Here is a 15966-nt window from a genome sequence, read left to right on the forward strand (position 1 = left end):
CAATTTTACATTTATACCAAGCCAATTCACCTACAAACCTGCACGTCTTTGGAGTGCGGGAAGAAGCTGATCTTGGAGAAAACCCACGCAGGTCACGAGGAGAACGTGCAAACTCCGTACAGACAGTGGAGGCCAATTCTCTGAATGCATTCAAGAGAGAGCTGGATAGAGCTCTTAAGGATAGCGGAGTCAGGGGGTATGGGGAGAAGGCAGGAACGGGGTACTGATTGAGAATGATCAGCCATGATCACATTGAATGGCGGTGCTGGTTCGAAGGGCCGAATGGCCTCCTCCTGCACCTATCGTCTATTGTCTATTGACAGCACCCATAGTCAGGATCGAACCCGGGTCTCTGGCGCTGTGAGGCAGCAACTCTACCGCTGCGCCACCGTGCCGCCCGAGTTCTGCTAAAAGGTACAAACATACACCCTGGGATGATGGACTTGTCCCATGAAAACACATTGGGTCTAGACTTGCTTGAGTTTAGAAGAGTGAGTGGTGATACACTATAAGTCGGTGCATTGAGTATAAGGGGCAGGATGTCATCTTGTAGCTCCTTAAGACATTGTGGTAGTCCCTGCCTCAACTACCTTGTCTGGCAGCTCGTTCCAAACAACTACTACCCTTTGTGTAAACAAAGTTACCCCTCAGGTTCCTATTAAATCTTTCCCCCGCATCTTAAACCTTTGTCCTTTGGTTCCCGATTCCCTTACTCTGGGCAAAAGACTGTGTGCATTTTTACCCGATCTATTCCTCTCATGATTTAGTATACCTCGATAAGATCACCGAAGATAGACACAAAATGCTGGAGTAACTCAGCGAGACAGGCAGCCTCTCTGGAGAGAAGGAATTCAGAGATGCTGCCTGAACTGCTGAGTTACTCCAGCACTTTGCGTCTGTCTTCGGTGTAAACCGGCGTCTGCAGTTCCTTCCTAGACAAACCCACCCCTCATCCTCCTGTGTTTTCTCTTAGCTTCTTCCTTGTCCTTGACACCTAGACAACTTGAGTATAGAAGTTGAGGGGTCATGTTGTAGTTGTACAGGACGTTGGTGAGGCCACATTTAGAGTAGTGTCTTACGGTTCTGGGCACCGTGTTATAGGAAGGATGTTGTCAAGCAGGAAAGGGTACAGAGAAGATTTACGAGGACATTGCCAGGACTCGAGGGTCTGAGCTGTAGGGAGTGGTTGAGCAGGCTGGGACTCTACTCCTTGGAGCGCAGGAGGATGAGGGGAGATCTTATGGAGGTGTACAAAATCATGAGGGGAATAGATCGGGTAGACGTACAGAGTCTCTTGCCCAGAGTAGGTGAATCGAGGACTACAGGCTTAAGGTGAAGGAGAAAAGATTTAATAGGAATCTGAGAGGTAACTTTTTCACACAGAGGGTGGTGGGTGTATGGAACGAGCTGCCAGAGGAGGTAGTTGAGGCTGGGACTGTCCCAACATTTGGACAGGTACATGGATAGGACAGGTTTAGAGGGATATGGGCCAATCGCGGGCAGGTGGGATGAGTGTAGATGGGACATGTTGGCCGGTGTGGGCACGTTGGGCTGAAGGGCCTGTTTCCACACTGTGTGACTATGACTCTATCCAGAAACTGATCTTTTAGAAAAGGAACAATAAAACAAGTCGGATCAGAATTCCGTCGTTGCTTACCTCTGAAAAGCTTGACCACGGTGAAGTCCATTGCAAAGCTGATCAGCGCCATCAGTACGCCAAGGATGAAGAGGAAATACCAGTCGTCCCCCACCCGGGACAGTTGGCGCTTGACCAAATGCCAACATGCTGCAACACACAAGGCAACGCAGGGAAACGCTTCAGTAAAATGGATAGGATTGTCATCACAGAGTCACGACAGACATCGAAAATTGGGAAACCATTGCCAAGGACAGGGTACTCTGGCCATTCATCATCCAAAAAGGAATAGCGACCATCAAAGCCAACAGGTGCACAATAGACAATAGACAATAGGTGCAGGAGGAGGCCATTCGGCCCTTCGAGCCAGCACCATCATTCAGTGTGCCCCATCTTCAGCGTGCCCCACCAACCTTCAGGCTCCAAACCCTGGAGTAATTTGTGCAGGAAGGAACTGCAGATGCTGGTTCATACCGAAGATAGACACAAAGCGCTGGAGTTACTCAATGGGTCAGGCAGCGTCTCTGGAGAAGAACGCTGGGTGGTATTTTGAGTCGGGACTCTTCTTCAGACTCAGACACGTTGAGTCAAGAGAAGGATCCCAACACTGAACTAAACTAAATTAATTGGTCCATTCTCCGTGACAAGCCCATTACGTGGCACTTGGTCAAATATCCGTTGGAAGTCCAGGTACACGGCAGTGGACACACAATGCTGGAGTAACTCAGCGGGTCAGGCAGCATCTCTGGAGAGAAGGGATGGGATAGTTTTGGGTCGACCCTTCATCGTCACCCATTCCTTCTCTCCCGAGATGCTGCCTGACCCGCTGAGTTACTCCAGCACTCTGTGTCCATCTCCGATTTAACCAACACCTGCAGTTTTCTCCCCTACACGTCAGGTCCACTGCCCTCTCTTGCCACCCCACCAAACAACTCCATCACAGTAGCTCGCGTTGAGTTGCCTTTAACAAACCCAGGCTGCCTTTCCTTCGTCAATCCACGCCTGTCCAAGTGGTTGCTAATTCCGTCCTGCTCTTTGTTTTTTCTGGAACGTTCCCCAGCTCCAAGGTCAAACGGACTGGTCTGTGACCACGAAGCTTCTCCCCGGCACCTTCAACACATTCAGTTCCACTGCAGGCCGTACGATTGTCAAGGCAGAGGCATTTACAACCCAAGGCCGAATCTCACCTGCTCTTTAGCATTGGCAATCACGCACAAGTGCCCCCTCTCTCTCTCTCTCTCTCTCTCTCTCTCTCTCTCTCTCTCTCTCTCTCTCTCTCTCTCTCTCTCTCTCTCTCTCTCTCTCTCTCTCTCTCTCTCTCTCTCTCTCTCTCTCTCTCTCTCTCTCTCTCTCTCTCTCTCTCTCTCCTTCACTGCCCACTCTAATCTCACAGCTGTGAAGAAATGCTCTGGGTCTCCTCAGAAAACCTCCGCATTAACGTGTACGATCTGAGACTGCTAGTTTAGTTTAGTTTAATTTGGTTTGGTTTAGTTTAGTTTAGTTTAGTTTAGTTTAGTTTGGTTTGGTTTGGTTTGGTTTGGTTTGGTTTGGTTTGGTTTGGTTTGGTTTGGTTTGGTTTGGTTTGGTTTGGTTTGGTTTGGTTTGGTTTGGTTTGGTTTGGTTTGGTTTGGTTTGGTTTGGTTTGGTTTGGTTTGGTTTGGTTTGGTTTGGTTTGGTTTGGTTTGGTTTGGTTTGGTTTGGTTTGGTTTGGTTTGGTTTGGTTTAGTTTAGTTTAGTTTGGTTTAGTTTAGTTTAGTCTAGTCTCATTTCGTTTCGTTTCGTCTAGTAAGGAAATGCAGACGCTGGTTTAAACCAAAGATAAACACAAAGAGCTGGGTAACTCAGTGGGACAGGCAGAATCTCTGGAGAAAAAGAGTAGGTGACGTTTCGGGTCAAGACTGTTTGGAGTTTGAAGAAACGTCACCTATTCCATTTCCCCAGAGATGCTGTCTGACCCGCTGAGTTACTCCAGCTTTGTGTGCCAATCTTTAGTTTAGTTTATTGTAGTTTATTGTCACGTGCACTGAGGTACAGTGAAAAGCTTTTGTTTAATGTTATCCAGTCAGCGGAAGGACAAAACATGATTACAATCGAGCCGTCCACAGTGTATAGATACAGGAGAAAGGGAATAACGTTTAGTGCAAATCCAGTAAAGTCCAATTAAAAATAGTCCAAGGGTCTCCACTGGGGGTAAATGGGAGGTCAGAACCCAATCTCTAGTTGTGGTAGGATGGTTCGGTCGCCTGATAACAGCCGGGAAGAAACTCTCCCTGAATCTGGAGGTGTGCGCGTTCACACTTCTGTACCCCTTGACCGATGGGAGAGGGGAGAAGAGGGAGTGGCCGGGGTGAGACTGGTCCTTGATGATGCTGCTGGCCTTGCCGAGGCAGCGTGAGGTGTGGATGGAGTCAATGGAGGGGAGGTTGGTTTGTGTGATGTTTCTGGGCTGTGTGGGGACTACTTCCAATCTGACCCTACAGTCCGTACTTTTCCCACCGTAACTCATAACAAACCAAGCCCAACAAAATATAAAATCAGTGACCGCCGTAGAATCTAAACCCGCTCTCGCGTCGCACAAAGTGAAAGACAATTAAAATTGTGCGGCACGGTGGCACAGCAGTAGAGTTGCTGCCTTACAGCGAATGCAGTGCCGGAGACCCGGGTTCCATCCCGACTACGGGCGCCGTCTGTACGGAGTTTGTACGTTCTCCCCGTGACCTGCGTGGGTTTTCTCCGAGATCTTCGGTTTCCTCCCACACTCCAAAGACGTGCAGGTTTGAAGGTTAATTGGCTTGGTATAAATGTTTTAAAAAAGTGTCCCAGGTGTGTGTGCAGGATAGCGTTAGTGCGCGGGGATCGCTGGTCGGCGCGGACCCGGTGGGCTGAAGGGGCCTGTTTCTGCGCTGTATCTCTAAACTAAAATTGTTGTATAACAGTCCTTTGAAAACAGAGTGAAATTGGAAGCTGTGGGCAAAAAGCTGAGCAAAGACGCACACTGTTCAACAGCAGAGCCTGCGTCTGGTGATACTGCAATCATGGAAATGTAATCTCAGGAATGCAACTCGTCAGGCTTCAGTAACGTAGCTTCTAATATTAGACCTGGAAAGCTGGTGTTTCAGTCCATTGTTTAGTTTAGTTTACTTTAGTTTAGAGATACAGAAACAGGCCCTTCAGCCCACCGAGTCTGGCGTTGCTGATCGCAAACCACTCAACGCTTTCGTCAGGCCCGACCTAAATCGCTCGACGGATTTCAGCCTAAATTGTGTGTCGAATCTCCGGAACCAGGGGTCACACAGTTTAAGAATAAAGGGTCGGCCATTTAGGACTGAGATGAGGAAAAAATAATTTCGCCCAGAGAGTTGTGAATCTGTGAAATTCTCTGCCACAGAAGGCAGTGGAGGCCAATTCACTGGATGTTTTCAAGAGAGAGTTAGATTTTGGTCTTCAGGCTAACGGAATCAAGGGATAATGGGGGAGAAAGTAGGAATGGGGTAGTGATTTCGATGATCAGGCATGATCATTCTCTGGGGGCTTTCAAGAGAGCTGGATAGAGCTCTTAATGATAGCTGAGTCAGGGGGTATGGGGAGAAGGCAGGAACAGGGTACTGATTGAGAATGATCAGCCATGATCACATTGAATGGTGGTGCTGGCTCTAGGGGCCGAATGGCCTACTCCTGCACCTATTGTCTATTGAGTCCGTGCCGCCCAGCGATCCCCACACACTAACTCTATCCCACACACACACACCAGGGACAATTATACATTCATACCAAAGCCAATTAACCTACAAACCTGCACGTCTTTGGAGTGTGGGAGGAAACCGGAGATCCCAGAGAAAACCCACGCAGGTCATGGGGAGAACGTGCAAACTCCGTACAGACAGCGCCCGTAGTCGGGATGGAACCCGGGTCTCCGGCGCTGCATTTGCTGCAAGGCAGCAATTCTACCGCTGTGCCACCGTGCCGCCCAGTGGGTTCAAGTTGCACCGTGCCGCACTGTGGGAATCTCACTCTATGTGCTTGGATGTTTAATTTTGATCACTCTCCTCCGTCCAACAGTTCGGTACTTTCCCTACTTAGAATAATATTACTCACACGGGAGTTTAGTTTACACAGACGGCTGTGGAGGCCAAGTCAGTGGATATTTTGAAGGCGGAGATAGATAGATTCTTGATCAGCGTGGGTGTCAGGGGTTTATGGGGAGAAGGCAGGAGAATGGGGTTGAGAGGGAGATAGATCAGCCTTGAATGAATGGCGGAGTAGACTTGATGGGCCGAATGGCCTAATTCTTCTCTGATTACGTATGAATTTTACTTTAGAGATTCAGTGTGGATACAGGCTCTCCAGCCGAGTCCACGCCGACCAGCGATCACTAGTTCACACTAGTTCTACGTTGTCCCAGCTCAACATCCACTCCCTGCACACCAGCGGCAATTTGCAGAGGGTCAATTAACCCACAAACCCGCTCAATCTTTGGGACTTGGGAGGAATCCGGAGCATCCGGAGGTCACGGGGACAAGGCTCAAAACTCCACACAGGTGGCGCCCGCGGTCAGGATTGAACCCGGGTCCCTGGCGCCACGAGGCGGAAACTCCACGGCCGCTGCATCGCTGTGGACTTGTTACAAACGGCTCGGCTCCTCAGCTGCTGCTGGTGCCTGTTCCAAGCATCTCCACCAGGCACATCTCAGCTCATTATGACAGGTCGTTGCTTGTCTCTGGAGACACGTCCTGCCCCTGGCACATTGAGACAACCCTGGAGAAAGCTCGCCAACGCCCCAACGTACCGCAAACAGTGGCACGCACTGCCCGGTCCATCGCCCGCCCTGACCTGACATCCCCACCAGCAAAGGGATTTATTGGAGACGCTGCCTCAAAAAGGCAGCCGGCATCATCAGAGACCCACACTCCTGACCCACCTTCTCACTGACCCACACCACCCTCACCCACACCACCCTGACCCACACCACCCTGACCCACACCACCCTGACCCACACCACCCTGACCCACACCACCTTGGCCCACACCACCCTGACCCACACCAACCTGACCCACACTCTCACTGACCCACACCACCCTGACCCACACCACCCTGACCCACACACTCTCACTGGCCCACACTCACACTGACCCACACCACCCCCTCACTGACCCACACTCACATTGACCCACACCACCCTGACCCACACCACCCTGACCCACACCACCCTGGCCACACTCTCACTGACTCACACACTCTCACTGACCCACACCACCCTGGCCACACTCTCACTGACCCACACTCTCACTGACCCACACCACCCTGGCCACACTCTCACTGACCCACACCACCCTGGCCACACTCTCACTGACCCACACTCTCACTGACCCACACCACCCTGGCCACACTCTCACTGACCCACACCACCCTGACCCACACCACACTGGCCACACTCTCACTGATGCATTTCACCACCGTCTGACTGAAGAAGTTCCTCCTCATCTCCTTCCTAACAGAACGTCCTTTAATTCTGAGGCCGTGCCCTCTGGTCCTAGACTCTCCCACCAGTGGGCACATCTACTCTATCCAGGCCGCTCACTGTCCGGGAAGTTTCAATGAGGCGTAGATTTGAGCGTGTTATCTCAGAAATAAAAGCGCCAAAATCAGCTTTGGTATTAATCAAACAAGTGCATTATTCCACAAACACGTAAAACGTGAGGTGCCTGTTCTTTCTATTTGACAAAGTCAGATCCAACACTTAAGATGCATGAATGCTGTTTGGTGACAAAGGCAAACGTACTTTCACAGTTGCAACCTTAGTCAGTGGCCTCATTCCTTCCCTCCAGAGATGCTGCCTGTCCCGCTGAGTTACTCCAGCATTTTGTGTCCGCCTTCGAATTAAACCAGCACCTGCAGTTCTTCCCTGCACGCCTCATCTCACTTACCTGTGGCACAGCCCCTTGTCTTCGTTTGCTGAAGATTTTGCTGCAAAGGAGACCGTTCTTCCCCTCCTGGGCTAGTAACCTTCTCCCTGTCCCACTCTTTATCCATCGTACGTAGGAGGCACTTAAATATGCCCGTGTCATTCACGCCCCCCGACACTCCAGCGCTCCCAAAACAGCCTAGTCCCCAGCACACACACGCACACACACACACACACACACACACACACACTGACACACGCACACACACACTGACACACGCACACACGCACGCACACACACACTGACACACGCACACACGCACGCACACACACACACACACACACAAATACACAGTCAATACTTCGCTAACAGACCACTCACTGCCTGGCACACCCAGGCTGTTTTACCACAAACCCAGTCTAAGCAGTGAAAACACCTGCCCCCCCCTCCCCTCACCCCACCTCCCCCAGCCCAAAACCACACCCCTTACATCGAACGCATAACATTTACAGTCACAACCTGCCCTTGGAAGCTCCTACAGCAGCCGAAGGCTTTGCAAAAAGAGGGAAACTGAATGAAACGATTGTAACGCTCTGTGCAAATAAACCTCCGATAATCACGCGAGCAGCCGATGCCCATAGGTTTTGTGTGGATCAGTATCGAGATACAGGCCTTTCATCGTAACTTTAGATCAGTTTAGTTTAGTTTAGAGATACAGCGCAGAAACAGGCCCTTCGGCCCACCGGGTCCGTGCCGCCCAGCGACCCCCGCACACGAACACCATCCTACACACACCAAGGACAATCTTTACATTTACCGAGCCAATCTACCTACAAACCTGCACCTCATCGGAGTCTTTGCATTGTTCCCTTCGGCAATTAATGGCCATTGCCTAGATCATTACCCCGATTTGATATTTTGTATGTTTGTCCTTTTTAAAAGCCGGTGAATGTCACATCGGTGGCAGGGAAACTATTGGAGAGAATTCTGAAGGATAGGATGGATGGAAAAGGTTTAGGGAGCAATGGGGTTTAGAGGGTTTGGAGGGATACAGGCCAAAGGCAGGCAAATACAATACAATACAATACAATACAATACAATACAATACAATATATCTTTATTGTCATTGTACAGGGGTACAACGAGATCGGGAATGTGCCTCCCATACGATGCAATAATTTAATTAGCTAGTCAGTATTAATTTAAACAACCCAATGAAACACCAAGGACCCAATGAAATGGGACTAGCTTAGATGAGGTATCTTGGTCGGCATGGGTAGGTTGGGCAGAAGGGCCTATTTCTGTGCGGTATGACTCTTTGAGGAGTTACTGGCATTTTGGAAGGGAGTGGACTATTTTGGGTCAGTCAGCACGACTTTGTGCAGTCTGATCAGGACCTACAAACTTGACTGAAGGTAGTTTAGTTTAGTTTAGAGATACAGTGCAGAAACAGGCCCCTTTTCGGCCCACCGGGTCCGCGCCGCCCAGCGATCCCCGCACATTAACACTATCCTACACACACCAGGGACAATTTTCACATTTACCAAGCCAATTAACCGACAGACCTGCACGTCTTTGGAGTGTGGGGGGGAACCGAAGATCTCTGAGAAAACCCCCGCAGGTCACGGGGAGAACGTGCAAACTCCGTACAGACAGAGCCCGTAGTCGGGATCGAACCCGGGTCTCCGGCGCTGCATTTGCTGTCAGGCAGCAGCTCTTCCGCTGAGCCACCGTGACCGCCCATGAGGTGATGAGGGTGGGGCAGTAGATGTGGTCTACATAGACTTTGGTCAGGCATTTGATGAAGTCCCTCGTAGTCGGCTGATCCAGAAGATTAATCATGTTTGGGATCCAGGTTGTTGGCCATTTTGAATCAGAACTGGCTTGCTCACGGACGACACAGGGTGGTGGCGGGAGGGTGTTCTGGAGGTTTTGGAGAGGGTGCAGTAGAGGTTTACCAGGATGCTGTCCGGATTAGAAGATTCCAGAGCCTTTCCGGATTATCCTTGTTGCCGAGCCAACAGAGGTCCGGACCTCCGAGAGGAGTCCAACGGTACCGGAACGTTCCGCCTAGGCCGCCGAGCGGGGAGGGGGGGGCGGAGGGGGGTCGAGATACCGGGCCACAAAGTCAGCCTCGGAGGTCGGCCTTGGGCCCGGATCAGCCGGCTCAGGCCGGGCCGCAGTTCCAGAGCCCCGGCCACAGAGGGCGCAAATCCCACCCGCCGATCGGGCGCGGAAGTCCCAATGAGGCCGAGATCGGCCGCCTCACCCGGCCTGGGCAGCACAATTTTGGGGGGACTTCCAGGGGAGGGGGATTTCCAAGCGCGCTCTCGTGATTTTGTCCGGATTAAAGGGGGTGCCGGACCAGCAGTTGCCGGGGAATCGGTCGGTGGTGGACGTGCACGGGGAGAGGTTGGACAAGCGTGGATCACATTCTCTGGAGCGTTGGATGCAGAGGGGAGACCTAGAAACACAGACAACAGGTGCAGGAGGAGGCCATTCGGCCCTTCGAGCCAGCACCGCCATTCACTGTGATCATGGCTGATCATCCACAATCAGTAACCCGTGCCTGCCTTCTCCCCATATCCCTTGATTCCACTAGCCCCTAGAGCTCTATCTAACTCTCTTTTCAATTCATCCAGTGAATTGTCCTCCACTGCCCTCTGTGGCAGAGAATTCCACAAATTCACAACTCTCTGGGTGGAAAAAGTTTCTTCTCACCTCAGTTTTAAACGCCTCCCCTTTATTCTTAGACTGTGTGGCCCCTGGTTCTGGACTCCCCCAACATTGGGAACATTTTTCCTGCATCTAGCTTGTCCAGTCCTTTTATAATTTTATTCGCCTCTATAAGATCCCCTCTCATCCTTCTAAACTCCAGTGAATACGAGCCCAGTCTTTCCAATCTTTCCTCGTACGACAGTCCCGCCATCCCGGGGATTAACCTGGTGAACCTACGCTGCACTGCCTCAATAGTAAGGACGTCCTTCTTCAAATTAGGAGACCAAGACTGCACACAATTCAAATTAGGAGACCAAAAATGCACACAATCGATATGAATCATCCGTTTGTTTTAAAGTTGGGGCGTGAGAGGTGAATGGAAGGATAAGTGTCGTGTGATGGAGAATCTATAAGTTTATTGTGACAACACCAGCTGGCTTTTCACTTAAAGAACTGACAACACCAGCTGGCAAAGACTTCATCCAGGGCTGATGTCTCTCCAAGGTCCTTCCACACAAAGTCACCGCAGTGCAGCGATGGAACGCTGTTCCATAAATACATGTCCACAAAACAATGCCACTCCACTTGGTCCCAATTTAGATCCAGGCCCTGTTTGTGGAAGCGTAAGTGGAAACGGATAACTGATCAAGTTAAGTCATGGAATAACATTCTGAGGAAGGGTCCCAATCCCAAACGTCATCGATCTTCAATCAGAGGGCGGTGAATCTGCGGAATTCTTTGCCACAGAAGGCCGTGGAGGCCAAGTCAGTGGGTATTTTTTGTGCAGTGATAGATAGATTAGACAATAGACAATAGACAATAGGTGCAGGAGGAGGCCATTCGGCCCTTCGAGCCAGCACCGCCATTCAATGTGATCATGGCTGATCATTCTCAATCAGTACCCCATTCCTGCCTTCTCCCCATACCCCCTGACTCCGCTACCCTTAAGAGCTCTATCCAGCTCTCTCTTGAATGCATTCAGAGAATTGGCCTCCACTGCCATCTGAGGCAGAGAATTCCACATATTCACAACTCTCTGACTGAAAAAGTTTTTCCTCATCTCCGTTCTAAATGGCCTACCCAATTCTTGATTATTAGGGGTGTCAGGGGTGATGGGGAGAAGGCAGGAGAATGGGGTTAGGAGGGAGAGATAGATCAACCATGATTGAATGGCAGAGTAGACTTGATGGGCCGAATGGCCTAATTCTACTCCGATTCCTTATGATTCCTTTTTTCCAGAGATGTTGCCTGACCCGCAGAGTTACTCCAGCACTTTGTGTCTATCAACGGAATGGCAATGCGCAGGAAGGAACTGCAGATGCTGGTTTACACTGAAGATAGACACAAAGTGCTGGAGTAACTCAGCATCTCCGGAGAGGAGGAATTGGTGAAGTTTTGGGTCGAGACCCTTCTTCAGACTGAAGGGTCTCGACCCGAAATGTCACCCATTCCTTCTCTCCAGAGATGCTGAGTTACTCCAGGACTTTGTGTCCATCAATGGAATAACAACGCTTGTTATGAAGATGTTGAAGTGAACATTTTAAGAATAATCATTCTCTGTGTCTGTAACACAATTAGTTCAGTTTAGTTTATTGTTGTCACGTGTACTGAGGTACAGTGAAAAGCTTTTGTTGCGTGCTAACCAGTCAGCGGTCGGAGCCAGGTCCAGTAAAGGCAGATTAAAATGAGTTTGGAGGTCTCCAGTGGGGTAGATGGTAGTTCAGGACCACTCTGTAGTTGGTGATGGGACGGTTCAGTTGGCTGACATCGGCCTGGAAGAACCTGTCCCTGAATCTGAATATTATTGTCACGTGTGCCGTGAGGTACAGTGAAAAGCCTTGTTTTGCATGCTCTCCAAACGGACCAGATATCGCGTCCACAAGTACAATCAGTGCTTAGGAAGGACCTGCAGTTGCCAGCTTATACCGAGGCTAAAGCCACTGTTCATTTGTCCCGCCTCCTCCCCTGACATCAGTCTGAAACTTATTAAAACTTATTAAAACTTATTAATTCATTCAAATACTGGAGTAACTCAGCAGGACAGGCAGCATCCCTGGAGAGAAGGAATGGGTGACCCGAATGGTCTCGACCCAAAACGTCACCCATTCCTTCTCTCCCGAGATGCTGCCCGACCCGCTGAGTTACTCCAGCACTTTGTGAATAAATACCTTCGATTTGTACCAGCACCTGCAGTTATTTTCTTATACTAAAAAAGGAACGTGCAATGGCACACATACCCAACATACCCAACAACACAGACTTCAACGGTTGAGGGTGGGGGGGGGGGGGGGGGGGGGGGGGGGGGGTGGGGGGGGTGAAGGCTTTGTGCAGAAAGCGAGCAGTAATGTACACGGACTCAGCGCGACTTCACTGAAGTGTGACTTCCGATGAAGTAAGGACAATTAATGATTAAACTGCTTGTAACACAATTTAAACCGGGGGCAGGGGACCGTCGCTGGCTGCCGGCAGGGTCAGGCTTTGCCGAGACTTTCGCCCAAACGTGTCAAGTGCAACATTTCTGTCAGGGGGCTCGCGGGAGCCGAAGGGGATCGCAATGCGTGAAGGACCTTCCTACATCGAAACGACGTGTGAGACTAGGGGGTTGCCGACATCCTCACTCCCCAAATACGGGGGCAAAGGGTGACGTCGCCGCCCCGCGACCCCCGCGCGCCCCACGTGACCTCACCCAGCCAGCGGCCACGTGCTCCCCGCTCCACCAATGGCGGCCGCTGGCTGGGTGAGGTCCCGTGGGGCGGGCAGGGGGGGGAGGGTGGGTGATGTCATCCTTTGTCCCTTATTTGGGGAGTCAAGTCAAGTCAAGTCAAGTCAAGTCCAGTCCAGTCCAGTCCAGTCCAGTCAAGTCAAGTCAAGTCCAGTCAAGTCAAGTCAAGTCAAGTCGGGTCAATTTTATTTGTACAGCACATTTAAACACAAGCCCACGTCGACCAAAGTGCTGTACATCAGTGCAGGTGCTAACAACGGACATACAATGGCACACAAACATAACAGCACATACATAAACAGTTCACAGCGCCCCCTCAGAGGGCCTCAAACGCTGGGGAGTAGAAGTAGGTTTTGAGCCCGGACTTAAAGGAGTCGATGGAGGGGGCAGTTCTGATGGGGAGAGGGATGCTGTTCCACAGTCTAGGAGCTGCAACCGCAAAAGCGCGGTCACCCCTGAGCTTAGGCCTAGACCGCGGGATAGTCAGTAGCCCCAAGTCGGCCGACCTGAGGGACCTGGAGATAGAGTGGTGGGTTAGAAGATTTTTGATGTAGGGGGGGGGGATGTTCATTTAGGGCTTTGTATGTGAATAGGAGGAGTTTGAAGTTGATTCTGCACCGTACTGGGAGCCAGTGGAGAGAGGCCAGAATCGGGGTGATGTGGTCCCTTTTACGGGACCCGTTAGGAGTCTCGCTGCGGCGTTTTGGACCAATTGCAGGCAGGGATGATTGGCCGATCCCTGTGTATAGGGAGTTGCATTAGTCCGGGCGGGAGGAAATGAATGCGTGGATGATTTTTTTCTAGATCGTCAAATTGGAGGAATGGTTTGATTTTAGCTATGGTACGAAGCTGGAAGAAACTGGCTTTTCCCACAGAGTCGACTTGCTTGTGAGTGAGGAAGTTGGCAACCTTACTAATACGGGACCAAGGGCGGTCCCGTACCAGGACAAACTACGGGGATGTCCCGGCTAATACGGGACAGTTGGCAACCCAAGACAAGGCAGTGTGCAGGCTGCATGAGATTGTGAACCTCCTAACCTGGTGTCCACACAACAACCAATCAAGGGATGTGTGCCGGAAGGAATTAAACACTTTAATTCCCTTTTCCCATTCCCAGACTGACCTTGTGTGCAGGATGGTATTTATTCACAAAATGCTGGAGTAACTCAGCTGGTCAGGCAGCATCTCTGGAGAGAAGGAATGGGTGACGTTTCGGGTCGAGACCCTTCTTCAGAGGAAGGAACTGCAGGCACTGGTTTAAACCGAAGGTGGACACAAAATGCTGGAGTAACTCAGCGGGTCAGGCTGCATCTCTGGGGGAGAAGGAATGGGTGACGTTTCGGGTCGAGACCCTTCCCTTCTCTCCTGAGATACTGCTGAGATGAGAGGAGATCTTATCGAAACGTATAAGATTATTAAGGGGTTGGACACGTTAGAGGCAGGAAACATGTTCCCAATGTTGGGGGAGTCCAGAACAAGGGGCCACAGTTTAAGAATAATAGGGGTAGGCCATTTAGAACTGAGATGAGGAAAAACGTTTTCAGTCGGAGAGTTGTGAATCTGTGGAATTCTCTGCCTCAGAAGGCAGTGGAGGCCAATTCTCTGAATGCTTTCAAGAGAGAGCTGGATAGAGCTCTTAAGGATAGCGGAGTCAGGGGGTATGGGGAGAAGGCAGGAACGGGGTACTGATTGAGAATGATCAGCCATGATCACATTGAATGGCGGTGCTGGCTCGAAGGGCCGAATGGCCTCCTCCTGCTGGCTCGATGGGCCGAGTGGCTCAATTCTGCTCCTATCACTGGTGAACCTCTCTCTCAATGTCAGCAAGACAAGGGAGGTTGTGATTGACTTCAGGCAGAGAAGCAGTGCCCATACATGGACGGTGCCTACGTAGCGATGGTCGAAGGCAACGAGCTCCTAGGAGTAAATATCACCAGCAAATCGTCCTGGACCAGCCACATCGACCCAATGGTCCAGGGAGCACATGGATGCCTCCTGAGTCCCCGACAACTCTCACCTACTTCTACAGATGCTCCACAGAAAGCGCTTTATCGGGGTGAATCACGGCACGGTTTGGGAACAGCTCCGACCAAGACCGCAGGAAATGACAGATAACTGTAGACGCAGCCCAGACCATCGCACAAACCAACCTCCCTTCCATCGACTCCACCCACACCTCACGCTGCCTCGGCAAGGCCCAGCAGCATCACCAAGGACTAGTCTCACCCCCGGCCACTCCGTCGTCTCCCCTCTCCCATCGGGCAAGAGGTACAGAAGTGTGAAAACGCACACCTCCAGATTCAGGGGCAGTTTCTTCCCAGCTGTTATCAGGCGACTGAACCATCCTATCACCAACCAGAGAGCGGTCCTGACCTCCCATCTACGTTATTGGTGACCCTCGGACTATCCTTGATCGGACTTTGCTGGCTTTACCTTGCACTAAACGTTATTCCCTTATCTTGTATCCCTATACTGTGAATGGATCGATTGTCATCGTGTGTTGTCTTTCTGCTGACTGGTCAGCACGCAACATAAAAGCTTTTCTCTGTACCTCGGTACACGTGACAATGCACTAAACTTAAACTGAAAGAGTTGCAGTGAGTTAACAACTCCAACGGCTGAATTCAGAGGGTCTTCGGTTCAAAAGGTTACATCGGACATTTCTCGAGTCTTTGCCATTCTCCCAGTCAGATGCCGCTGGTCTATATAAAGTATTCAGCAGGTCTCAGACAGCAAGGGGAGCAGCTTTAACAAGAGCTGCAAAGCCAGGGATCAAATGGCTTTTTTAGGTTCTGCACCGAGCGCGTTTGGAATGCCTAGAGTGGGAATATATTCCTGGACCGCTCCGTTTGTTTGCTGGACTGCTGGCAGCCTTTCATCTGCGAGAGTATTCACAACTGCATGCCACGGCTAAAATTAACTTCAGGTTTGGACACAGGCTGCCGGGCGGGTTGGCAGGAGCCCTTATACACATATATAAGCAAAGC

At 50.8% G+C, this 15966-nt stretch overlaps 1 protein-coding gene across 1 annotated transcript in view; it reads right to left on the bottom strand.

Annotated features, from left to right (window-relative positions):
• The window catches only part of clcnk (chloride channel K), a 49779-nt gene extending 42113 nt beyond the window's left edge, over positions 1–7666 (bottom strand). Inside the window, exons 1-2 of the mRNA XM_078425050.1 lie at positions 7561–7666; positions 1658–1786 (exon numbers count right to left, since the gene is read on the bottom strand). Coding sequence (XP_078281176.1) covers positions 1658–1786; positions 7561–7666 — 235 coding nt within the window. The remainder of the gene's footprint in view (positions 1–1657; positions 1787–7560) is intronic.
• Positions 7667–15966: the final 8300 nt, after the last annotated feature.

The sequence above is a fragment of the Rhinoraja longicauda genome, chromosome 30, assembly GCF_053455715.1.
Source record: "Rhinoraja longicauda isolate Sanriku21f chromosome 30, sRhiLon1.1, whole genome shotgun sequence".
Lineage (NCBI taxonomy): Eukaryota > Metazoa > Chordata > Chondrichthyes > Rajiformes > Arhynchobatidae > Rhinoraja > Rhinoraja longicauda.